At 38.6% G+C, this 26,085-nt stretch overlaps 1 protein-coding gene across 1 annotated transcript; it reads left to right on the top strand.

Moving 5' to 3' along the window:
* Positions 1 to 19: 19 nt before the first annotated feature.
* LOC149167675 (replication protein A 14 kDa subunit B-like) lies at positions 20 to 20,570 on the top strand. Its single transcript, XM_089431576.1, has 2 exons — positions 20 to 489; positions 20,248 to 20,570. Exons 1-2 carry the CDS (start codon positions 231 to 233, stop codon positions 20,310 to 20,312), a joined length of 324 nt encoding a protein of 107 aa, XP_089287702.1. The 5' UTR covers positions 20 to 230; the 3' UTR covers positions 20,313 to 20,570.
* Positions 20,571 to 26,085: the final 5,515 nt, after the last annotated feature.

Here is a 26,085-nt window from a genome sequence, read left to right as displayed (position 1 = left end):
AAAACCTTATCTCACATTCCCTCTTTATCCAGAACATATCAAATTGAACTACATTAATAGCATCTTGGTGTTCGCTCCCGCCCTCTATACGAATGCAAAACGCTCAAGTCCCGCCTTCCACTGTTTAATCATCTGATCGAGCTCCGGCAGCCCTTGCCAGGCAACGACGGCCATTCTCTGCTTAAAAAGAGGTTTCTTCAAACGAAAATCTCGCAGGGTTTTACTTGACAATGGATACATCAAACCCTGCTGTACTGGTGAATGGAGAGATAATCAGGAGGCACGTAGGGAGGAGAGTACGATGCGTGCTCAAAGTTATCCGAGGCGATGGTGGGATTCTCCAAGGAGAAACTTCCGACGGCCAGAAAATCTCTGTAAAACAGGCTCCTCCCGCCATTTCGTTGTCGCAGTTTGTGGAAGTTATTGGTGTTGCAGAGAACGATCGCACTATCAGGGCCGAAATCTGCACCAATTTTGGTGACAAATTTGGTACGCCAATTTCCCTAATTGTAGCATCGAGAGGGGTTTCTGTTTTTATTTATTTATTTAGGTAGGCTATATACTTATAAATTTAATTGTTTGTTTTCTACCCGGTTCTGGATAGATATTGGTTGTTTTCTACCCTAATTAAAATGATATATTGAACATAATCGTACCAAACTTAATTTTTTTGTTGTTGCTTTTCTCAATTGCTTAGTGTATTCAGCATGCGATAACAATTTGAATGATTATCATCTAGGAAACCAGGGTTCACGACCAACATAATGCCAGACACGAAACAGTCCACTTGCTGATAATCAAAATCTGAAAAAAAAAAATTTAGGCTATTAAATAAATAAATTTTGTACTATCAAGCAAAATCTTTCGAAAGTAATGGTATTTGTTAAAATAAAATACTGGATAACGAAAATCATCGTAAATATCCGTCAGGCATTTATTTATTTAAGGAAGTAAGAAGAATATAGTATCATTTTCAGAGAAATATGTTCGTGTCTTTTTTTCCGTCCCTTTTCAGAGAAACTCACGCTTATTGCCTTAGGGTTTCATGCTTCTCAATTTGCAAGGTTGATTACTTGCAAAACTGCACGTATCTGCTTATTGTTAGAGTTTTACTTGGGTTGGCTAGTAACAGGAAGGTAACCATCCTCCTCATAGTAGCGACCCAGGATTTTTGTTTTTTTGGGTTATCCAAATTAAATGTTTCCAATAACTTCTGTAAGTAAGAAATATATCACACTTTTAAAAGCATTTGTAAAAAATAAAAATGGGCCTCAAAAGCAAACCTCCATTGGCACAAAGTAGGAAAATGAAAAAGTCACATTTATCAACAAAAAGGTGGCACGAGGGTTCTAAAATCAAGTGCAATTTGTAATTTAAAAAAACGTAACTGTCCAAAAGTACTTTGCTTGACATCCTGCTATAAACACATTCAAAATAATAATCAAATCAAGAATGTTTTGGATCTTAAGAGTATTGGGAGTCAGTCTGAAAGCAAGGGTAATATCCTTCTCATTATTGTGCAGTCCTCAGCCGTATGTTGATGACCCCAACTTAGCGATAGGGATTTACCATATCCCATTTTCGTTTTACTACACCTTTGGGGGCTTCTTAGCTTTAAAGGCAGCAAGGGTGAACATGGAAAACTTATTATTTGGTGGATTAGGAAGGAGATTGTGTTAACGTTCGTGATGCTCCCACATGGCCCATACTTGTGGTTATGATGGACTCTACTGATGTGTGACTAATGGGATTGTGTTGAACGAGTTAGAGAGTTTGTTGTGGCTCTTTGGTCATTGTGCAAGTAGCTCTCCTCCCCCAACATTTCAAAAGCTAGCAAAGATGGGCAACCCCTACTTCAAATTTTTGTACTTGGAAAATACTCGGTAGAGACAAGTTACACAAATTTCCACTTTGTCAGCCCTTAAAAGGTAAGGTAATTGCAAGAATATGGGAAAAAATAATATTCCTTCCACTTTTCCAAATATGAGAAATAATTTTTTATCTGTTTAGGTTGCCATGCAAATTAAAATTTGATAGACCATTGGTGTTTATTGCATGAAGGATTGAATTCCAAGGAGAAAGGCTTGGATTGCGAGAGGTCAAAATTCACTGCTAGTTGATTTGGTGCAAGGTCGAAAGCATAGTGGATATGGTATTAACATTTATTATAATATGTCAGTGCAGTCAACAATGTCTTCCATTTTTTGGGGTTTTTGTTAATGAGTTAGACTGATTAGTTGGCTTAAGGCCAGATTTTGTAATAAGGCTTTTTAACCATAGCATTTTAAAATTATTTACTGGAAATGCCCTTTTTGTGTCCTTAATTGGATTTGTGTGTAATAAACCTAGGTCCAGCTTTCATTTTATAGTATTCGTGAGGGATTTATAGAAAATTTAAACATGAAAAAGATGACAATCTTGAATGTAACAAGCAGGGGACCATTCTTCACATGTGAGGTAGACACAATCAAATTTTAGCAATGAAAAGCTTCATCTTGTATTTCTGATTTTGTTATTGTTTTAGTTGCTGCTGATTTTTCTGCTTTGATGCGTCTTTTACTCTACTTTATTTGCCATTTTGCTGGCTCCTTGTTTGATTATGTTGCTCATTTATCTCCGTTGTCATTGTTCATCAACTTTTATATTCTTGATTTCACACACATTACTTTGAATCTTATGATGTCACTTGTGGAACAAGGGACTTATGTGAGTGCTCTTAGGCCTTTATTTCATAGATCTATCAAGACTAAAGATATGATAATTGCAACCTTGGTCCTTTAATGTTACTTGGATTCCAAAATCCAACAGGACATACCCAGCTTGAGACTCAGCTTGAAGACTAGAATAAAGATAATGGAATCTAGTCTTGGGCTTGTGATGCTTGATTTGAACATTTGTTGTGACAGTATAGATGGTATTATAACATACTTTTTGAGGTAACTACTTTTGTAAAATGTTGTTGATGGTGCTGGACCCGCCAACATTCAGGGGATCTCCCCGGTATGAAGTCCCAACTAGACCTTAGACTTTTGGTGTAGGAGTCTTGTTCGGTATGATGGCCTGGTTGCCATTATTTTAAAGATATGCCTTAGCTCTTGCTTGTTAGCACATGAGACTGGTATACTTAGTCTTCAAACATCGAGGTTTGTGTGCCTAGTGAGTGCTTAGTGTAACTTGTGTCTAGGTTCTTTCACTGCAGAAGGAGAGGGTGCGAGTGAGTCTCAAGTCGAAAGGGAATAGTCCCAACTTAGTTAGAGGCACACAACACAACAGGACATGTGTAGCTTCCGACGGAGTAGTCCACATGGATGCGGCAATCAAAAACACAAAGTGAAGAGATAGCACGTACAACACCGAGCAGAATAGTCCACACGAGTGTGATGGTCGTTATAACAAGTTTGCAAAGATGAATCTGTTTAGTGTCCGACAAAATAGTCCACACGGGCGAGACAACGTTAGCAACTGATACAACATATTTCCAACAACATATGCACTAAAACAACCGAAATAGTTCAACTATCTTAGTACAGGTTAAAGCAACATGTATTACAAGCGTCCAAAGAATAGTCTTACAAACGAATACAATACATGTGAAAACATGTTGGCTTGTTAACAAGTTTTTGAATTAAGTGAAAGTTCCAAGACACATCCGTACACCATACATCATTAACCACGATAGCGGGGCGTTGGAGCCACTGCTCGCTCTTCAAAGAAAATACTACAGAATTTCAAGGCTATGTGGGAGGAGCCAAGGTGAAAAGTCCTTCGCAGGTACAAATGAGGGGTATATATAGCCAAGGGTGAACTTGACCCTTGTGACTCTTTGACTTCCCTCATCGCTGTTTGACTTACACGACTCTTCAACTTCGTATGTGGGTCTCTTGGACTTCCATGCTACATTACATTGATTACAGCAGTATGGCCCGCAATAGTGATGTGGTCGAGACAACTTATGACATGACTTGACATGACACTGCTGGTATGTTCATGCTGATGGTGGTGTCCATGTCGAGCTGTTGTGTTGCTGAGTGATGAGTGTGCTCTTGGTGTATCATAGCTTCACCTTCGCATGACAAGGTGTGCGGAGTCTTCGATGGTCTTGGTGTTCGCTTGATGTTGCATGTGCATGTGTCCCCTTTGCTGGTACTTGGCATGCTTCATGTGTTCATCCATTCGCGAACAAGTCTCCTAGCATGCGCTCCTTGTTCATCCTGTTCGTTGTCGCGCCATGTTTCATCCATGTACCTGTCTCTGCAATCACTCATGACAAGACGACATCAAATCCAGAAATCCCCTAGTTTACCATGATGCATCATTTTTTGTTCTCGGGTGTAGGTGACTGGGAGAGAGGGCAAGGCTTTGAAATTGAACAAAGAACATTTCAGGCTGAGATGCGAGGCTCTGGGGCCCTGTCAAGAAAAACTATGTAGAGGTCACTCAGAGGCTGGGTTGAGCAGTCTGGACAGCAGTGACATCTGCGAGATCTTGCTCAGTTGGGAGGCATAACTGTGCAATTTTTCTAGGGAAGGCAGTGTGGGTAGCAGGAGGCATTGGTAGTGAAAATTGCGCAGATTTACAAAGGAGGTCGGGATTGGGCTGCGGGAGCTTGTTGGCTAGAACTGTGCAGATCTGGGAGGCAGTAATGCAAGACATGTTTGCGCAGTTTCCGCGATGAGCGGGGTGCCGGGTAGCAAGTGGACTGTCCAAGAAAACTGCTCAGTTTTCAGGAGTGGCAAGTAGGTTGACAGGGGGACTAATTGACAAAATTGCACAATTTCTAGAGACAGTGCAGTGACAGGCATCAGGCGCTTGTCCCTCATGTCTGCGCAATTTCTTTAGTCAGTGCAGGCAGGCAGGCTGACAGCTTCTGCGCAATTTCTTTAGTCAATGCAAGCAGGCAGGTTGACAGCTTCTGCGCAATTTTTGGGATGAGTGCAACCCTGGGTCATTGCCTAGTCAAATTCTCTGGTTGACCAACGGGAGGCTTGATGGGTAGGTTTGTGGGAAGCGCAGACTAGATAACTTCTTGGGCAACTTTTGCATTGTTCTGGGTGACAGTCAACCAAGTTGATTCCAAGATTGCGCAGTGCAGAGTGCATGGAGGGTAGCCTCAAGCTCTGTGCAGTTATGGGCAACAGTTCTTGGTCACTAAGGGTTGAGACTATGCAGTGCAACTCAGTGGAGGTTTGGCTGATGGAGGGTGGGTCGATCGATAGATCTTTGGCAAAATGGTTAAGTGTGTGAGCGAGTGAACTCGTGTATACATGCCTATGCGAACACACACTCAACATGACTCGACGACAAGACACCTCAAACCAACAAGACACCATATGCTCAGTATGACTGACTAAGGGTGAGAGCGACAAGTGCGACACTTGAGATAGATCATTGAATGACTGTGATGAAACTTGCGCAACATTGCATACAACTTCGTGTGTGAGTGCGACATATGTTTACATAACAAACACTTGTACACATGGAGACATACCTTTAACATAGTTGGAACAAGATTGCAAGCATGACATTGCAACCAACATGCTAAAAGATGATCGGTGAATAATTAAGCAAAGAGGGTGTAAAGACTTGACACGAGCTCATGGGGTGAGTCCGAGTGTTTGCAAATATAAAGGAAAAACCAAGGAAGGCTTTGAAATTGGATGCAGGCCAAAATTTTGGAGGGTGTTGCAGCTGCTACAACAAATGCTTTTAAAATAAGTCTATCAAAGTAGGTCAAGTGCTAGATTTAGTAAAGTTAACAATTGTATTTCTAACTAGTGTTGCACATATTGTGACAATACTAGAATTATCACGATATTATTCTGAAATTTATTGCGATATTATCCCCGATATTTATCGCGATAATTTGCCCAAGTGAAATTATTGCGGGACGATTGGAAATTATTGTCCTGCTGTAAAAAAACGCGGATATAAGTTGTGGTTTGGGTTTTTTCCGGGTCACTTTTGTTTTTCCTTATGCTAAGATTGAGCTTTGAGGGTTGTGTGAGTCTTGTGACCATTTTTCATCAAGCAAACAAGGGGAAATCCATAGTTTTCTTTGTCATCCACTGAGCATTTTTTGAGTGGAGATTTACTCTAGTATTCCATATCCATATTTATTATTTTCAGGTATGTAAAAAAAATGCCTTCCTTTTCTTTGTTTTCCAAGATTAGTATATACTATAAATGTAGAGTCTACCTCTTCTTATCCTCTTTTGAATTTCCACATTTGATTTCGTGGTAAGTCCAAAACCTTAAAATTTAATCAGACCTCTACAAAATGGCAAGCCATTGGACCAAATGTGTGAGTATGGTGAGCCATGTGAGGATGATAATAGAGCAAAGCTGAGGTGCAAGCTTTGTGGAATGGAAATATTTGGTGAAATCAACTGCTTGAAATACCACCTTGCCAAAATCCTAGAGCATGATGTGCATGTTTGCCCTACAACTACCACAGACATTGTCCTTATTGCTAAGAACTCAATTCGTGATACTACTAGAAAGAGAGAACCACAAGCTTAGCGGATTATCGTTATAGACTTATAGTATCTAGAATCTAGATGCCTCATGATGATCATCTCATGAGATACAATTATTTTTATTTTAATGTGATTTTGTATTAAGTTTTAACTATTATATTATTGAATTAAGGCTTCTGTGATCTATATCAAGTTTATTTTTTTTTTGTTCGCTAAAAACCCTGTCTTAAAAAAAAAAAAACTATTATATTGTCAAAACTCGGAACTTATGATTGAGGAGTCAAGACAAAATGAAAAATGCCATACTTTGGACTTCAGTATCTAGCAGTAATATCTACATCTTATACATTTTATATTGTAGTTTTAGAATTTTATTTTCATATTTGTGTGACAATGTGTTTGTTAATTGTTTGATGTTGATGTTTGCTAAGTGCTTTAAAGGAATAAATTTGAAAAAATGTCATATTTCAGTATCTACTATCTAGTATCAATGATTGATGTACCACTTGACATCTTGTACATTTTATATTGTATTTAATTTTCATATTTGTATGATATTGTGTTTGTTTAATGTTGATGTTGCTTTAAAAGAATAAATTTGAAAAAAAATGATTATTTTTGTATTTTTTTTTCAAGTTTCTTGATAATTTTTTATATTTTCCCCGATATTGCTGTAATTTAAATTTTGGACCCTTGACGATAAATTGCCGATAATGATAAATGTAACATTGTTTCTAATAGGAAATTTAGCTTACACTATGAAACTCCACTGGATTTTACCTTAGTTGATTTATTCATTTGTTCATTTTTAGTTTTCCCTTGAAAAATTTAGCAATTGTTGTTTATTGGATTATTCTTGAATGCTTGTTTTCTATTGCGTGGAACATATTTTATGTTCTTCTATATTAACATTTACCACATTTAAAAGGATGTATTTTATTGCCAATTTGGAGGTCATAGTTTTTCTTATTTTGATTTTCCTATATGTTGAAAATAGTAGCAAGAAAGGTCGTTCTTTGACTTGTGCCTTAGTCAAAGAGACTAGAAGTAGTTTTTCCTTAGCATGCACAAGTTCTTATAAGTTAGGAATCAATTCCTATAAGTTAGGAGTGAATTCCTAAAAATTAGGACAAATTCCTAAAATTTAGGGTGAATTCCTAAAAGTTAGGACATGTGCATGAAGCACTTTGACTAGTACAAATGTGGAAGGCTCAATGGTTGTCTTCTAGTGCAAGTTGATTTGGGAAAGGACAAGCTAAGAAAGCCTTAAATTCTAAATTAAGGCAAGACGAATTACAACAACTTGATTGCCTTCAACCAATAGTTCGATTTCCTAAAATAAAGACTTGCCAGATTTAGCCTATTCAAAAAACTTAAAAGGAGGATCAAGGCACATTGTTATTCATTGTCTTGTGAGCACGAGTTGGTGAAACAAGGCAGTAGAGAACACAAATTTGTATTTGTGTGTGTAAGCTTGTGAGGGGATCAACGTACCAAGAGAGGCTTGTGTGTAGATTTATAGGAGAATTTCCATGGGATTTGCGCAAGGAAATAGGGAAGCAAGGATCAGAGTCTTGTAGGTGTTTTAGCTTAGTACAAGTAGAGAAAATCAGATTGGTTTCTTTTGAAACAAGATTGTTTTTGTAAGCGATCTATTGCTCATTCTTTTAACTATAAAATTCTCAATCAAGTAGAGGGTTTTCCCAGTTGGGTTCCCTAAAAAAATTGTGTTTTTGATATTGTGTGATTGTGTTATTTTTGTTCTTATTTTGCTGCAAAATAAGTAGAGAAATTTTGTGTCTATATGAAAAGAAATTAGTTTTAGATTGTTCATATAAGCAATTGTAGAATTTCGTGGATTTTCTACATGGTATTAGAGCAGTGAACATAATCTAGACCAACATACAGAGAATGTCATTAGAAGAAGACAATCTCAAAGTTTTTTTTGGGCAACAATACATCACAAGTCCATTCGATCAAAAGAAAGGAACTACTTGAAGCAACCACAAATATCAAGTGAATCCAAGCCAAGAAGAAGATAAGGACGAATTTTCTAGTTTTGTTTTTGTCTTAAGTTCTAGTAGATTGACTCTAGGAGACCTGTGCGAAGATGTTATGGGCATAGTTGTTTGAAGTTTGACAGTGTTGTGATCATGTCGTAGAGTTTTGTGAAAGAAGGCTATGACCTCTTTTTTGGGCTAGAAGTAGAGGTTGAGAAAGGGCCAAAGTTCTCTCCATGACAGTGTAGGGATTACGAGCTAGTTGGAGGAGTTAGCACACAAGTTGGGTGATTGGTTATCCATACATTTGGAGGTTGCCGCACCCCTGAACCTTCCTCAGGTTTGAACTGTAACTTGGATGTGGATTACAGACATGTATGCTCAAAACTGTGGTCATATCTGTTGAGGACAACAAGGTAAGTAAAGTGCCCTTTTATGTTGATTGAATGCTAGGTGATGAGGGTTGTTTGATGAGTTTGAACAACAGTGACCATAGCCTTTGTTCATGTTGATTTGGGGTAGCATTGGATGTGCTCTAGCCATGAAAATTGGTGGAGAGGCTAAAGCACTTGAGATCTCCAAGACCCAGAAATGGTTTGGCAGATTCTAATTGGTTTGGGAGATATTAAAATAATTAATATTTTTAATGGAGTTCCCAAGTCTAAACTTAGGAAAATTAAAATATTAATGGGTATTAATATAAAACTGGGTTAGAATGTTCCAAAAGTCATGGATCAAGCCAAATCTAATCTTAGTTGTTGATTAGAGATTTAATCTCGGTCGTTGATGGACCAACGAGAAAAGTATAAGAGGAGGCTTGAGGGTCAGTTGGAGAACACACCAGAGTGATCAATCATTCTATTCTTTAGAGCGGGGTTTGCTAAGAGAGATAGAATCAATGATCAACAGCGAGGGGCAGTGAATACATAATAGAGAGGCAGAGTTGGTACCAGAGAGATATCGCAAAGCTTAGAGAGGTTGACACAGAGGCAGTTGGGTGCTACGCAGAGGCAGCTAGGAGTTGCGTAGAGCCAGGAGAGGCCAGCGTGTGAGACGCAGAGGGTCTAGGGGTTGACGTAGAAGCTCCAGAAGTTGACGCAGAGGCTAGCAGAGCTGACCAGCGCTGGAAGGATTTCGTGGGACAGACTGGGTGCTGGTGAGCTGGATAGGGTGACACAGTCCCTATCAGAGTGACACAGAGCAGTGGGAGTTGCAATTGTTGTTGTGGGATCGTTCATCCAGTGATTATTTAGTCGAAATATGTCTTTGAGGAGAGGTACTACTGCTGAGGGCATTCTCTGTTGGGTGAGCCATTTCTGGCGCCCTGGTTGTATTCTGAAAATTGCATAATAATAAAACCCTCTGAATAGCTGCATCAGTTTTCCCGCATTGGGTTTTTCCAAGGACATTGGTCCAAAAATAATGGTGTCACTTGTGTGCTTGTTTTTTTTCAGTTGATAATCTGTAGATGTTGATACTGTACTTGTATTTATTTTCAGTATTTACATGGTAAATAACTTGTTAAGTAATTAAACAAGTAGGAAGAAATAAACCAGATAGTACAGGAAGAATTTCTAACTGGTTAGAATTAGAAATTCCTACAATTAAATTGATAAGTAGCAGACTTGATCTAGATATATGCAAGAACGCAACAAAATACATATATACATATAAACATAGAGATGCAATAGAAATAAAACTTCATTTCATTAATATCAAAGAACTTAAATATGCTTACATACAAAAATGGAAATAAACTAGCCCGGGCGATGGTAGCTTATCTCTGAGAAGAGATTTGGTAGCTACATGCCTTTGAACTGTGTTACAATGAGGCTCAAAGGCCTATATATTATTGAGAAACAATGGAAAACCATAAACATCCAAAAACCTAACCCTAGGAGCTGAAGCGCCAAAACTGTGGGCCTCGTTTGGGTAAATTGGTACATCAACTTCTTGGGGTCGTAACTTTGGCATTCAATCTCTATTTGGCTATCATAATACCTCGTTTTGAAGATTTCGAAGAGGAGGCCGGAAACATATTGAAAAATCAGTTTGGGATTTTTTTGGTCTCTCCTTTTTTCCTATAAACGTCTTTTAGTCCCTCAAAATGACTCTGAAAGTTTATGACCTGAAAAGCTGCAAAAAATAGTAAGTTGTACTACAATTAAGGAAATTGAAAAGAAACAATGGTGGGGGTCTAAGTGGAATAGGTGGGTGGTCACCAATATCCACTTAGATCAATCCTCCCCCCTTAGGAAGCAATGGTCCCCATTGCGTTGAGTGCCTTCAGGAGATGGGGAAACTTTTGCTGAACTTGGTCCCTGGTGAGCCACTTGCCTTGGTGTAGGAGTTGGCCAACTTTGACAACCCAATACAGTTGGATCTTCTGTTGGCGAGCGTTCTTGATTTGTGTGTCCCTGATCTGATCGGTTGTGGCTTGTTCCATGCAGTCTGTGTTTAATTGTATTGGTGTGAGCTGTTTTGCAATGTCTGATATAGCTAGTAATGGTGGAAAGTATGGTCGAAGGTGGTCCACATTGAACACTGGGTGCAGGCTAAAGAATGGTGGAATGTTGAGCTCAAAAGCATTGTCTCCTACAACCTTAGTGATGGTGTAAGGCCCATATTGGGGCGGGCGAAGCTTGTGGTGGGGCCCAATGAGGCGCTTTTTCTGCAAATGTAACCAAACTTTGTCGCCCACTTGAAACTTGTGTGGCACCCGACGTTGATCATGACACTGCTTGTACTTAGCATTGGCTCTGTCCAATATGTCATGGACCTACTGGTGGATGCGCTGAATGCGCTCAATGAAGTTGTTAGCTGTGTTAGCTTTGGACTGGTCATGAGTTGAATCTGCCTGAGTAGTTGCAAATGGTATGGTCACACCAATGGGGCATAATGACTGGAATCCCAACGCCACTTGAAAGGGGTTGTGGCTAGTTGAGCTATGGAGAGCTTTGTTGTAGCTATCTTGGACATAGGGGAGGCTTTCATCCCATGTACGTGGATTTTTCGAGTTGTACATACACAGAATGTGTACGATCATCCTATTGATGACCTTTGTTTGGCCATCAGTTTGGGGGTGGAAAGTCGTGGACTTAGTGAGCTTGGTATCTAACATCGACCAAAGACTTGACCAAAATGTACTTAGGAACTTGTTGTCTTGATCTGAGATAATGGACTGTGGGATCCCAAAATGTACCCACACTTGTTCAAAGAAGAGCTTAGCAGTGGCTTTTGTTGTGATACTCTTCTTGTAGGCTGCTAATGGCCATCTTAGAGAATTTGTCGACGACCACGAAAATACAATTGTTGCCATGCTTAGTAGAAGGAAGGCTCGACATGTAATCCATGGAGATGGTTTTCCAAGGTCGACTAGGAGTATGCAAAGGAGTATATAGGCTTTGCTTCTTGATGGTCAGTTTGGCAATGGCATAGGCAATGCAAGATTTGATGTACTTCCCAACATCTTGTTGAAGGTTCTGCCAATAAAAATACTTTTGCAACCCTGCCATTGTTTTTTCTATCTCGAAATGTCCAATGACTCGACTGTAGTGCACCTCCCAAATCATCTTGGCATGCTCACTTACGGGAACACAAAGGTGTCCTAGGTGGCATAATAGTGCATCCTGGAGGTGAAAATTTGGAACTTGCTTGCCTTCCAGGATCGTTTGGTATGTGTTGCCGAATTCTGGATCGCTCTTGTAAAGATGCAGCCACCACTCAGTTTTGTGCCCACAAGAGTTGAGCACAATGGCCAGCGCCATGACTAGTGGTCGGCTGAGGCAATTTGTAACATTGTTGGTGCTGCCCTTCTTGTGCTTAATGTTCAAATGGAATTGTTGTAGGTATGTGGACCATTTTTGATGACGATCGTTTTGCAACTTCCCTTGTGTCTTTATGAATTGCAGGGGTCGGTGGTCTTTGTGAATGACTGTTTCCTTCCCTAGAATGTAATGCTTCCATTGTTGGTAAACCTGCACAATGGAATACATCTCTTTGTCATAGGTGGGATACTTTTGGACTATGTTTGAAAGTGGTTCACTGTGATCAATGTTTTAAAACTCCGACTCCGACTTCGACTCGGCCGAGGGTCGACTCCGACTCCGACTCGGTATCGACTCCGCCGGCTCGATTTCAATGACTCGGTCGTTGTAAAAAATACATTAAATATTTATTTTTTATAAAAACACATAATTTTAAAGATTTTCATTCATGTTTCCAAACACACAGCATTAGAATATAGATAGAAGACAACATATGATCAAAGTAGGCTCATGAATATATCCATTATATCAAAATGGCACCCAGTGCACTGTCTAATACATACACGATGTTGATATAGAGATCAAAACAAAAACACATAACCAAGGAGGCTATAAATGGCCTCTACAACAAAAGTCTGTGACCAGTACTACTGGCAACTGCTAGAGTTGCCAACATCATCTGGCTCAGTGTTACTTGGGAGCAGGAGAAAAAGTGGGGAGCGAGAGCGAAAACGGGAGTGGGAGTGACATTTTCAGAAGCTCCTGGTTTGGGAGCGAATCCCGGAGTTCGACAACCAATGTCACTAACATCAAGGTACATAGAGGGATTGGTGCTCTTGATTAAATACGAGTTCCATACCCTAATACATGACAAAATTCAATGGAAACATTGCAATCCTCCAATCCTGAAATCCTGAAAAACTGATAAGTCTGTTGGATTTTGAATGAAATCTAAAATTCTACTTTCTCCATTTGAAATCCAATGAGGCCGGAACCACTCTCAAACATCCTGAGTCATTTCATGGTAAATTTAAAAATTTAATTAAAAGGATGAAAATGAAGATTAAGGATAATGTCACTTTTACTTTAAGAATTTAACATTACCATGAAATTTGAATAGCATATCAATACTAGGAGAGGGGAATGGACCCCAAAAAGCACTTAATCAATTTAGAAAACACCTTGGAGTCCCCAACAATTAGCTAAATGTTAAAAAGTTCAAAAAAATTAGAAAAATCCCTGTTTTTTTGGGTGATTAGCCGGATTTAATGATTCGGCCGAGTAGATGTGGAAACGGCCGAGTTGGCCGAGTTAGCCATGACTCGGCCTCTCAAACCGTTTCCTCCACCGAGTCATATTTTTGGGCAATGAAACGGATCAGCTCGGCCGTTTCCGTTTCGACTCGGCCGAATTTTAAAACAATGACTGTGATATGCCATTGGATGCCCTTGCTGAGTAAGAACTGCACCAATAGAATAGTCGGAGGCATTTGTCTCGATTTCAAATGGTTGCTGCAGGTCTGGTAATGTGAGCACTAGTGCAGAGCAAAGGCGACACTTCAACTTGGCAAATGCCTTTTGTTGGGGTTCAGACCAAAAGAACTTTGCTTTCGCTCCTCCCTTGGTGTCTTGACTTAAAGGCCAAGTTATATGAGAGAACCCCAACACGAACCCGTGGTAGAAGTTGGCATGACCCAAAAAGTTGCGGAGCTCTGTTAGAGTGGTTGGGGTTGGCCAATCCCGAATGACTTGTATCTTGGCTGGGTCCACATGCACACCCTGCTCATCAATGATGTACCCTATATATTGAACTCGGGTCATACCAAAAGTGCATTTCTCCAAATTGGCACACAACTTGTGTTGCCGCAGGGTTTGGAGGACCTGTCGAATATGGTGGAGGTGTTCTTCCTAGCTCTGGCTGAAGATCAAAATGTCATCCAAATAGACCACCACGAATGAGTTAGTGAAGGGTCGCAAGATGTCGTCCATCAACCTCATGAAGGTTGTGGGGGCATTATCAACCCAAAAGGCACGACCAACCATTTGAAAAGGCCCTCCATGGATTTGAAGGCAATTTTCCATACATCAGAGGGTTTGATCGGTACCTGGTGATAACTACACTTCAAGTCAATCTTGCTGAAATATTTGCCCCCCTTGAGCTGGCCCAGAAGGTCATCAATTTGTGGGATTGGCTAAGTCACTTGACACAGGGATTCGAGATTCGTAGGATAAGGGGATTTGAGTGTCGGATTCAGACACGTTGACCCCCTGGAACTGGACACGTAGGATTCGTTATATATATATATATATATATTAAAAATTAGATATTTCTTACACAAATTCTCATTAATGATACAAATTCATTGATTTCAAACATAGATCTTCATCTAGATGTTAGTTTTACTGTTTACAAAGTAAGTTAGTAACATTATAGCATGCGTAGTACATGCAAAATTCAAATAACCTCATAAACCCTCATAAACCCTCACAAACCTCATAAGCCCTTTCTCATAAACCTCATAAACCCTCGCTTTTTTGGGATTCGAATCCTAAAATCGAGACACGATGTGTCCTAACAAGACATGATCGGGATTCGATGGTGTCCCATTTTTGGATTTGAATTCTCATCGAATTGTGTTGGATTCGTGGGATTCAGACATGTGGCCTGTTTTGGACGAATTCGGTTTCATAGGGGATTGGATACCTATTCCGAACAGTGATTTTGTTCACCCCCTGATAGTCAATACAAAGTCTTCAGGTCTCGTCCTTCTTTTGTACCAACACGATCGAGCTTCCACAGGGTGATGAACTTGGCCTGATGTGCCTTTTTTTGCAACAACTCCTGAATCTACCTCTTGATTTCATCGTTCTCCAGAACAGAGTGTCGATAGATCAGTCCATTGAGTAACGGCGTGCTCGGGGTCAGATCGATTCAATTGACGATGTAGAGGTACCCCTGTGGGTGAGGTTAAGATGTCCCTGTACTCTACAACCTTCTCTATCTGCTGCTGCCGTGCAGAGGAGCCTTGTCTGAAAGTTGTGGCCACAATCTTCTTCTTGCCTTGAGGGCGAATCATAAGGAAAACAAATTTCTCGGTCTGGGAAATGATCTTCCTACATTGCTTTGCAGTGATCAAAGAAATGACACTAGGTGGTGCTATCTCTGGTATCCTGTATAATTTATTGCCCAAAGTAATAATAACAGTGCGAGGCCTAGACTCATACACAACATGATGCTTCCACAAGTATGGTTGGCCTAATAAAACATCACAAACTTCAAGAGGAGCAACATCACACTACTTCATCTGTGAAGGGCTTAACGCTGTAGGGAAGACGACACTGTTGGCTGACATAGATATCTTGCCCTTGGTGAAGCCACTCGATGGTGTACGACTGCGGGTGTGGTGTGGTCGATAAGCCCAACTGCTTGACGATCTCTGCTGAAATGAGGTTCTTTTGGCTCTTGGTGTCGACAATGAACTGTAGCGGAGAACCCTTCACCCACATCTGTGAGTGAAGAGCTGCTACCCCTCCTCTGGATCTTGGTGGTGGCAATGGTGGCATTAGGCTCCACATCGATAATATGCTTCCCTTTGTCATTCCCCTTGTCGGTTTCTGACTCGGAGTCAGAACATGCAACTGATTCAGAAGCTTTCAGCTTGACCACCAGTGATTGCTTGGCTCGACATTCACTTTTGTTGTGAGTGGGGCTCTTATGGAACTCACACAATTTCCTTGTGTCCTTCTTTGTCTTCATGGCATTGTTCTTTGCTTGCGGCTTCGACGGGTTGTCCTGGGTCGCCCTGCTTTGGCTTTGTCCTTTGTTTTGAGGTTTGGGGGCACCTCTCCCTTGCTTTGGATTCGCAGATCCAAAGTCTCGTTTCTTTTGTTTAAATTTTTGCTTGATCTTGATAGTGTATTGATAGGCAGTGCCAAGCGAGATGTCCAAGAACTCCATCTCATCCTGGATGTACTTGTGTAGACAACTGCGGTACTTGAGTACCAAATGCTGTTCATAATCCTTAATGCCCAGCTTCATGCGAAGGGTATGGAAAACATTTGTGAAATTCGACACATCTTGGTCCCTTCCTTGCCACAACGTGGTCCACTTTATGTATTTATCTTCATAGCTCCCAACAGGGTAATATTGTTCTTTGATGGCATCTCGGAAAGAATTCCAATTGGGTGCGACTAAAAATAGTGTGGATTCCCTCTCGTCCTTTTGTTCACAGTAGGTTTCCCACCAATCCTTGATATGTGGGGCGACTTTGAGGAGTGCAAAAGTAATCTTTTCTCGATTGGAAAAGTCATGAATTGAAAAAAAATCCTTCCAACATATTTAACCATCTATATACAGTGTCTGCATCGATTTGTCCTTCAAATATGAGAATGTCAAAGTTAACTTGTACCTTAAAAGGAGTGGTGCCTCTAGAGTGGTCATTAGATGAAGATGCGTCGCCTGTGGGTAGCCGTCGAAGGATCTGGGCAAAGTTATCCATCATTGTGTTCCTTTGCTGCTTGAGGGTTTCCTTGAGCAATATTTTGGAAGGATCTCTTGTCGCCTCTTTTCATCTGCCATGGGAGGTCGTCGGGGTTTGCGAGGCTAGTCTTGCAAAGGTTCAACCAGTTTGATTACTAACTCCTCCTATCTTGACCTCGTTGGGGAAATGCAAAGAAAAACAGAGAAAGAGCAGACCGCTTTGATACCACTGATCCAGACTTATGCAGGAGTGCAACAAAATACAGATATACACATAAACACAAAGATGCAACATAAATAAAACTTCATTTCATTAATATTAAAGAACTAAAATATGGTTACATACAAAAATGGAAATAAATTAGCGCGTGCGATGGTAGCTATCTCTGAGAAGAGATGTGGTGGCTACATGCCTCTGAACCGTGTTACAATGTCGCTCATAGGCATATTTATTATTGAGAAGCAATGGAAAACCCCAAACATCCAAAAACCTAACTCTAGGAGATGAAGAGCCAAAATTGTGGGTCTCGTTTAGGTAAATTGGTACATCAACTTCTCGGGGTTGTAACTTTGGCATGCAATCTCTGTTTGACTATCATAATACCTTGTTTCAAATATCTCGAAGAAGAGGCCAAAAACAAATCGGTAAACCGGTTTGGTACTTTTTCGGTTTCTCTGTTTTCCCTAAAAATGTCTTTTAGTCCCTCAAAACGGCTCTGAAAATTTAGGACCCAAAAAACTGCCAAAAATAGTAAGTTGTGCGACAATTAAGGAAACTGAAAAGAAACAATGGTGGTGGTCCAAGTGGAATAGGCGGGTGGCCACTAATATCCACCTGGATCAAGACTTGTGACTGATAAGAGGGTGTGTATGTGAGCCCTAAGTACAGTATAAGAAGATAGTCTTATTGTTGTTAGAGGGTTGGTTCAAGAGCCCTAGTTAGGGCTGGTTATGTTCATACTAACCCAGGTTTGAAGATTGTTCAGAGTTTGGTATCGTCGCTATATTTTTGTGCTAAAGACTAGAGAGTCTAGACTCTAGGAGGTACTATATATGTTGGTGCAGACTTGAGATAAAAGGCAGCAATACCTCGGGATTGGATGTAGAGTTCTATGGCATATATGCTCCTAAAGGGTCGAATGTGCTTAGATTGTTGCACAATGATATGATTTGGAAGAACAATAGGAAGGGCTGGTATGGCGTGAACAGTGAGGGACTGGTCTAGCACAAGTAGTGTGCTGGAAGTAACAATGAAGAGGTATGTTCATAGGAGTGTTTGAACAACAGTATTGTGGGCCCCAGTTTAGAGGTTTGAAGGATCAAATCTGTGATGAAAGGGCTGGTTGATTTAGGCCCTAGGATCAACATTCTGAAGTGAATAGAAGGTGGACAAGTGGGCAGATTTGGAAGGCCTTATGACAATGATCTTGGAGCAACTAAGACACTATGTGAAGGCAACAAAGTATTGTTTACAAACAAAGTTGTGAACAATGTTTCTCATGGGAAAGTATGTAGTGGGCAGATGTACTTATCTGTTGTGAGAAGCCAACCTTGTTGAAGACCTCAAGTACAGTGTTCATGGAAGGAGTCATGGGCTATGGGAGCCCTAGTTCAATTGATGAAAGGAGCCATATGGTTGATAAGGGGGTAGTTCCATAAGTCCCTAAGAGCAGTGATGATGGAACAACCAATATCAGTGCTAGTGGGCAGTTTGTTGAAGACCTTAAGAGCTGACAATCTTGGAGGAGCAGGAGAGCAACTAGTGGGTAGATTTCTTTGAGACAAATGCAGCCTTGAGCATCAAGGTAGGGAGAGCTCAAAGTAAAGAAGTGGTGGTTGAGAAGAGCAAGATAGAGCTCTCAAGATGGAGCCTCAACCAATATCTCAATTTGGGTCAAAGCTAGTTGGTAGTTGGGCTGACCAACAAGATGATGAGGAGCATAGCCCAGGGTGAGTGGAGGTAGCCACTCAGTTGGTGACTCCCAATATAGGGAATGTTCGAACCAAGTGGGCATAGGATTTGTTTGGGGAGATTCAAAAGAGAGTTGGATCTCCTAGTACCACCTTCAACCAGAAGAAGCGGGCACAAAGGTACACGGGGTACATGGCACTTATGATTGAGGTGATAGACTTGCAGAGCATGGTGGGAAAGAATAGGTCTTCAGATCAAGTTTTGCAGAATAAAGTAGGAAAGTCTTCTAGTTCATAGGGAGCAACTGTAGTAGCGGAGAACATGGTAGTGTTGGAGACAGATTCAAGTGGACAAGCTTCTTCCAGAAGCATCTTCCTTGCTAAGAGGGAGTGTTGAAAAGATTGAGGTGATAGACTTGCAGAGCATGGTGGGAAAGAACAGGTCTTCAGATCAAGTTTTGCAGAATAAAGTAGGGAAGTCTTCTAGTTCATAGGGAGCAACTGTAGTAGCGGAGAACATGGTAGTGTTGTAGACAGATTCAAGTGGACAAGCTTCTTCCAGAAGCACCTTCCTTGCTAAGAGGGAGTGTTGAAAATAGTAGCGAGAAAGGTCCTTCTTTGACTTGTGCCTTAGTCAAAGAGACCAGAAGCAATTTTTCCTTAGCATGCACAAGTTCCTATAAGTTAGGAACCAATTCCTATAAGTTAGGAGCTAATTCCTAAAAATTAGGACGAGTTCCTAAAATTTAGGGCAAATTCCTAAAAGTTAGGACGTGCATGAAGTAGTTTGACTAGTGCAGATGTGGAAGGCTCAGTTGTTGTCTTCTAGTGCGAGTTAATTTGGGAAAGGACGAGCTAAGAGAGCCTTAACTTCTAAATTAAGGCAGGACGAGTTACAACAACTTGATAGCCTTTGTTAACTCTTCAACCAGCAGTTCGATTTCCTAAAATAAAGACTTGCCAGATTTAGCCTATTCGAAAAGCTTAAAAGGAGGATCAAGGCACATTGTTATTCATTGTCTTGTGAGCATGAGTTGGTGAGACAAGGTAGTAGAGAACACAGATTTGTGTTTGTGTGTGTGAGCTTGTGAGAGGATCAGCATACCAAGAGAGGCTTGTGCACAGATTTATAGGAGAATTTCCTTGGGATTTGCGCAAGGAAATAGGGAAGCAGGGATCAGAGTCTTGTAGGTGTTTCAGCTTAGTACAAGCAGAGAAACCAGATTGGTTTCTATTGAAACAAGATTGTTTTTGTAAGAGATCTATTGCTCATTCTTCTATCAATAAAATTCCCAATCAAGCAAAGGGTTTTCCCTTTTGGGTTCCCTAAAAAAAATGTGTTTTTGATATTGTGTGACTGTTATTTCTGTTCCTATACTACTCCAAAATAAGTAGAGAAATTCTGTGTCTATTGTTCATATTAGCAGTTGCAGAATTTCGTGGATTTTCTACACTATATGGAACAGTTTTTTGCTTCTCTGCAACAAGTTATTTTTTACTTTTATCATGCTTGTTTTAAGTTGATTGGTTGTGGTTGAATGTAATGTATTTGTTGCAGAATATAAGTCATTTTTTGTGCCTATTATAAAACTAAGATGATTTTTCTTTTTGCAGAAATGTCCTCATACAATCAACTATGCCAGTTGGCTAATTTGGAGCACCAATCTCTTTTCATCTAGTTTTAGTGCAACTCGAATTTTTATGTTGCTTCCATTGTAGTTTTTTGCATTTTCTTATTAAAAATTAGCCTAGATGAGATTCTGATTAAAGGTGCTAAAGGGATGAATCCCATTTATGTATGCTGCCCTATCATAGACAGTTCTTGCAGTAATTTGATGTAAATTGAGCAAAATTGACGACTGACGTGAACCCTGCCCAAACACGTATTGCCCTTGTTATTTTATATCAGTAACAAAAAGGAAGCTATTGCAATCTCATTTATGGTAATTTTAACAATTTCCTGAGCAACAGATGGAAGAAAGTGTTGTTTTGAAGGTCATGAATCTATGACTCCCGTTAGATCCTTATGGAAATACATTACGATATTATACATTAAAACGGATACTTGCTAAGGTTTATGAAGATGGTAAGAGTAAATCTAATATTATATACTCAGATACTGTGAACAAATGTGGATTTGGCAGACTATGCTGAATTTGAAGTAATGAAAGATTGAGTTGGTCTGAATGGGGTTCAACTCAGTTGTTGTGAATACTGAGTCAGTTCAGCAGGAGGGTCAACCCGGTCAACAAGGCCGTGTTCGAGTTTGAGTTGACCGAGTTTTAAAGCATTGATTGAAATGCATGATAATATTTTAATGGATTGTGACGCCCTCTGTTTTTCCAATGTTGATTAGCAATTTGGGTTATTTTTGAGATTCTTTTTATCCAACAACAATGAAGAATTCCTAATGTTAGATGATTATGTAATGTATCTATTTTCTGTTCTTTTTAATTTACTTTTTCTTATAATCCTTTTTCGAGTGCAATCATAGGAGAGCGATGGAACCAAGCTCCAATTTCTAGGAATAGAAGTATCTGTTACGGTAACATGGATTATTACATTTTAGAAGCTACAGGTTAACAGCAAACTTCAAACAACAAGATCACTGCGTTTAATGAACGATGCTTCATGGCATCAATATTGGAATATGGGCCTTATTTTCTTTTTCGTTTTTGTTTTTGTTACTCGAGTTTTTCTTCCGTGAAACTTACCAAAAGATAAAAACATACCTAGCATTTTTGTTGTTGTTGTCTATTGCAGCACTGGCCTACCTAATTATGAATATTGCATGGCAATTTGATGTTGGCCTTAGCTTGGTTTGCAATTTAATGTAAAATTACAAGTTGTTGAAATCTCAAATCATGTTATAGAATACAATACTCCGTTTGCAATCAAAGCATCTCATGAAGCAGTCATAATTTCACCCAAAGATACACTGAGAACCTGCAGAATCATAATAATAATAATCTAATGTCATGATATTAAAGTGTCCTTACACTGCACTGTTAATAGCAGGGATTGTGACAAACCATCCCTTGACCTTCACCCTCGTTATTTTTTACCTTAATATTTACACAAAGGAAAATTTGCTTTTTATGGAAGTTCTGTTCTCTTGAGCTAGCCATGGTAACTTAACACTAATATGTTAGACCTCACTAGCTGCAAAGATCCAGGGTTATCATTGAGCCTTGCATGTGAACAAATTGAAGTGGACTTCTATAATCATATCATCAGCAAAATTGCAGGCATGCAGTCATTTCTATCTAGGGAAATGAAGTGGGAGAATTTTTGAATATCTATTTTTAATTTTTTTCATGGAATTTGTAGTACTGTTTGAAGCATCCTTCAGCCTAACTGGAACTCAGAACCTTTTTCTTCAGAATTATAAGAAAACAAAAAGATTGACAACTTTTATATGTACTGCCACTTTCACTGTTTTTTACTTCGGGGACATGAGAAAGTTTGATATTCTAAGGGGATATGCAAAGGCAGTCACATGCAGCATATCTAATGCATATTCCACTACTAACAAAGTGGCGGCTAAAATAATGCCCGACAAGAAAAAGCATGGCCTGGACATATCATTGGTAGCATTCATTCTTTATAGCATCGAGTGCAAGTTTCTCCCTACGTTCAAAAAGAAAATTTAACTTTTGTGTCGCTTCTTTCTTTGAAGCCCTGAGGATTCTCGTCCTAATTAATGATGATGGAACAGATAAATCTAAGAGTGCTCTCAACTTCTCTTTCGAAGGCTCCCTCTGAGTTATAAGACAATACTTGAACAAAGGAAACTATTCCTTCGCATGTTTGGCGTCATCCAACAAAACAGATCATTCTTAAAAGCAAATGCTAAGTCATGAGATATGGTCATGAACTGCTTCTTGTCTGACAACTTGGGCAATTGACTTGAATTTGAAGATAGGCGAAGCTTCTTTTCAGACTCGCTTTGCGTTTTCACTACTCTCGACCATATTATTACTATCACATTAACATTTAGGCATATAAAATGATCGTGAAAAACATAAATATGATTTTTTTGTATGTATCGACAGAACACTATTGCATGCAGAACCTAATTGTATGCAACATTGAGGCTGATACTTCATAATATAGTTGTGGGTCTTGCTATTAGGGGTGTGCCAGATTAGCTTATGAGATGAATGATTGACCTTGAATGATACCTCTTGTGCGTTTGTGAAAGCCGTATTTGATAAAGTGGAATAATCTTCAAAGCACTTTGGCTGAATCTTATGACAATAATTTGCAAGATTTGGACAAAGACTCCGATGCAAAGGGAGAGTGAACACGACAATTGACCTAATTTCAAAGCTTGTAGTAGTTAGAGATCTATATCCATTGCCAGTGAGAGATTCACCTTCATGCACTAGAAGCATGGGACTTGATTTCCCACCAACTCTGCCAAGTGAGGATTATACCTTACCACCTTCTAGCTCTTTGAGGGGAAGGGGATGATCTTACCTGAACTGTGCTTTAGGTGAAAAAGAAATATAGGGGATGATCTTGAATAGTGAATAGTTCCTTCGAATCCAATGCAACTGCAAGGTGTCAGGTTTTTATGTCTCTGATGTTGTGTTCTTCAATAATTTTATGTTCATAGATTGACAGGGAGAGATGCATTCAAACCACTTCATGAACTCTTTCCTACTTGTAAGATACAAGAAATTTGGATTCTAAATATTTCAAAGGGCTTTAGATGAAGAAATGTCTTTAACAAACTAATGGCCTTTTTCTTTTGCTTTTTAATTTTACATATATTTTTTGTTTCACTTTCCTAGATTTCTAACCAATTGATAACATAAAAATCTATTAATTTAGAATTTCGAATATTGTAATTACTAGTATTATGTGAAAATAAAATTCCATTAATTTAGAAGTTGGAACAATGTAGCTGCTAATTTCATGTTGATGTATAAAGGTAATTGTTGGCCCAAAAAAAACTAGAAAAATCTTTAACAAATCAATGGCCTTTTTATTTTGCTTTTTAATTTTACATATATCTTCTGTTTCTAACTAATTGATAACATAAAAATCCATTAATTTAGAAGTTGGAATATTGTAATTATTAGTATTATGTGATAAGATAAAGTTTCATTAATTTAGAAGTTGGAACAATGTAGCTGCTAATTTCATGCGGGTGTATAAAGGTAATTGTTGGCCAAAAGAACTATTAGAACATTTAAAAGGGGCTAAGATACTAAGAGTTACAATTTTAGGTGGTTGTGAAATCAGTTGAATTGTTCACCACCTTGTTTCACATTGGGCATGAGTTCTTTTACATAACTTACATTTTGTGATTGCTTTCGAAAGAGGTTAAATGTTCACATTGTTTAGAGGTTGGAACAAATTTGTATGACACTTTTGGCTAGGACCAACAGTTTTAGTGATGTTGAAAAGAGATGTTAAGAGATACTCCATGGCTGGCTATGTTCATGTTTAAGTAAGAGGCGAGTTCTTTTGTTTAAGGTTTTTAGAGGATAACTCAAGGAATAAATTGAAGTTATAGAGGTGACTTTTTTTGAAGGAAACCATAGTGGGTGCATCTCTTGAATGTTTGTTGGATTCACACTTATATTATTGTTTTGAAAAATGTCAAATGTGCTCATTTGTGTCACATTGAGTAAACGTTTTACATTGTTTGTGAAATAGTGCAGTGCTTTGTTCTAGTTGTCTGTTTTTTGATATTACATTAATTTTGGTATATCCAAGACTCATAAATTATTATTTAAGGATCTTAGATTGATGATCTAGTTATTTTACTTTTATTATTTGTGATGTTACTTTTATTATTTGTGATGTGATAATAATTGTGATGTATTAGTATGATGATGGTTGTGATGGGACTAGTATGATGACTATATGTAATTATGTTGAATTCATTATGTTGCCTTGTTTACATATTTTGAAGATTAGCTTCTTGATTACAATTAGTGATTATGTTATAATGATAATTCAACAAGTACAATTATATTAATAATTAACATTATGAGCAGACATTAATATGATTGTTGGGTGGCAAGAGACTATTCGGATGCACTTGCATGTGATGAGTCAACGAATTTTGGTTTGATCAATTGCATACTATTGGCATTAAAATTTAAAGTTTTAATTGATATTTTGTTATAATTATTATATGTATGATAGTGGCTGACACAAGTTAGTTGCTTGGTTGACTCATACATAGGTGATGAGACTGTACATCATGGGAGGGGTGGCACAATGTTTCTAATTCCACTCACTAGCACTCACATTGCAACTTGAGCACTACATGTAAATTAGTGCTCATCATTGATATCTTTCAATTTTTTATTTTTTTTGTTTTTCGGTTGGGAGAAATTGAGAATCAAATTAATTAATTCACAAGGAAATCTTGGGGAAGGGAGAAAAGAAAGAATTATAAAAATTGGACCAAATGAGTAACTTTATTCTTTTTACATTTGAAAAACATAATGTGTATTTAAAATAATTTTAAAATATGTAAGTTGTTCTAATAACAAAAGGAGAGGGGGATAGTTAAATTAAAAACATGAATCTAATGATAGTAACCTTATCAAGAAAAGACGATTGTGTATGAAATTAAATAATAATAATTTAAAATTTGAGAAATTTTGTTACATTAGAAAACTTCCATGTGGCAAGAGTAAATCACAAAGATTTTCATGTAAGATTTCAACTCTAGATAAACTAAGTAGTTGATGAACATAATTTGAGACTTACCAATGGACTTCAATAATGAACACAAAATAAGGAATATAAAATGGGATCAAGGGACAAATAGAAGAAAAAATAGATAATGATGTGCGTGTGAGGAAAACTATTTTTTTTAATAAGAAATTAAGTAAATCATTTTAGGAGAGTCTTGGTGAGTCGCTGACACGTGGATAAGTGAATAATCAAAATATGGGACTAATAAAATCAATTATTTTTGCATGAAGTGATAAGTGTTAACTATGAGAGATTAGACTATTGTTGCCCTACTGTTGGATGACTATCTTAATGCTAGTTTTTAGAGTGATCACTGAGTTTTATAGTGAGTTTGGTGAAGTGGAGACACTTGAAGTGGTCACTGTTGAGCTGGAGTGCTCTCTCCCACTTGTTAGTGTTCTTTCTATATTGTACAATCTCATTGTAACTTGGGGGTGCGTGGGGAAGAAGAGCACTCAAAGAGTAGATTGAGAGGTCAATTAGTGAGTTAGCAATATTCAAATGGGATATAGGATGTATAAAGGTAATTGTTGGCCCAAAAAAAACTAGAAATATCTTTAACAAATCAATGGCCTTTTTATTTTGCTTTTTAATTTTACATATATTTTCTGTTTCTAACTAATTGATAACATAAAAAATCCATTAATTTAGAAGTTGGAATATTGTAATTACTAGTATTATGTGATAAGATAAAATTCCATTAATTTAGAAGTTGGAACAATGTAG

This window comes from Pinus tabuliformis, chromosome 5_1 (genome assembly GCF_031772625.1).
Source record: "Pinus tabuliformis cultivar Carrire ecotype Pingquan chromosome 5_1, CPIR1, whole genome shotgun sequence".
Classification (NCBI taxonomy): domain Eukaryota; kingdom Viridiplantae; phylum Streptophyta; class Pinopsida; order Pinales; family Pinaceae; genus Pinus; species Pinus tabuliformis.
The sequence above is the reverse complement of the archived record's forward strand: the minus strand, read 5'-3'. Positions and strand labels throughout refer to the sequence as shown.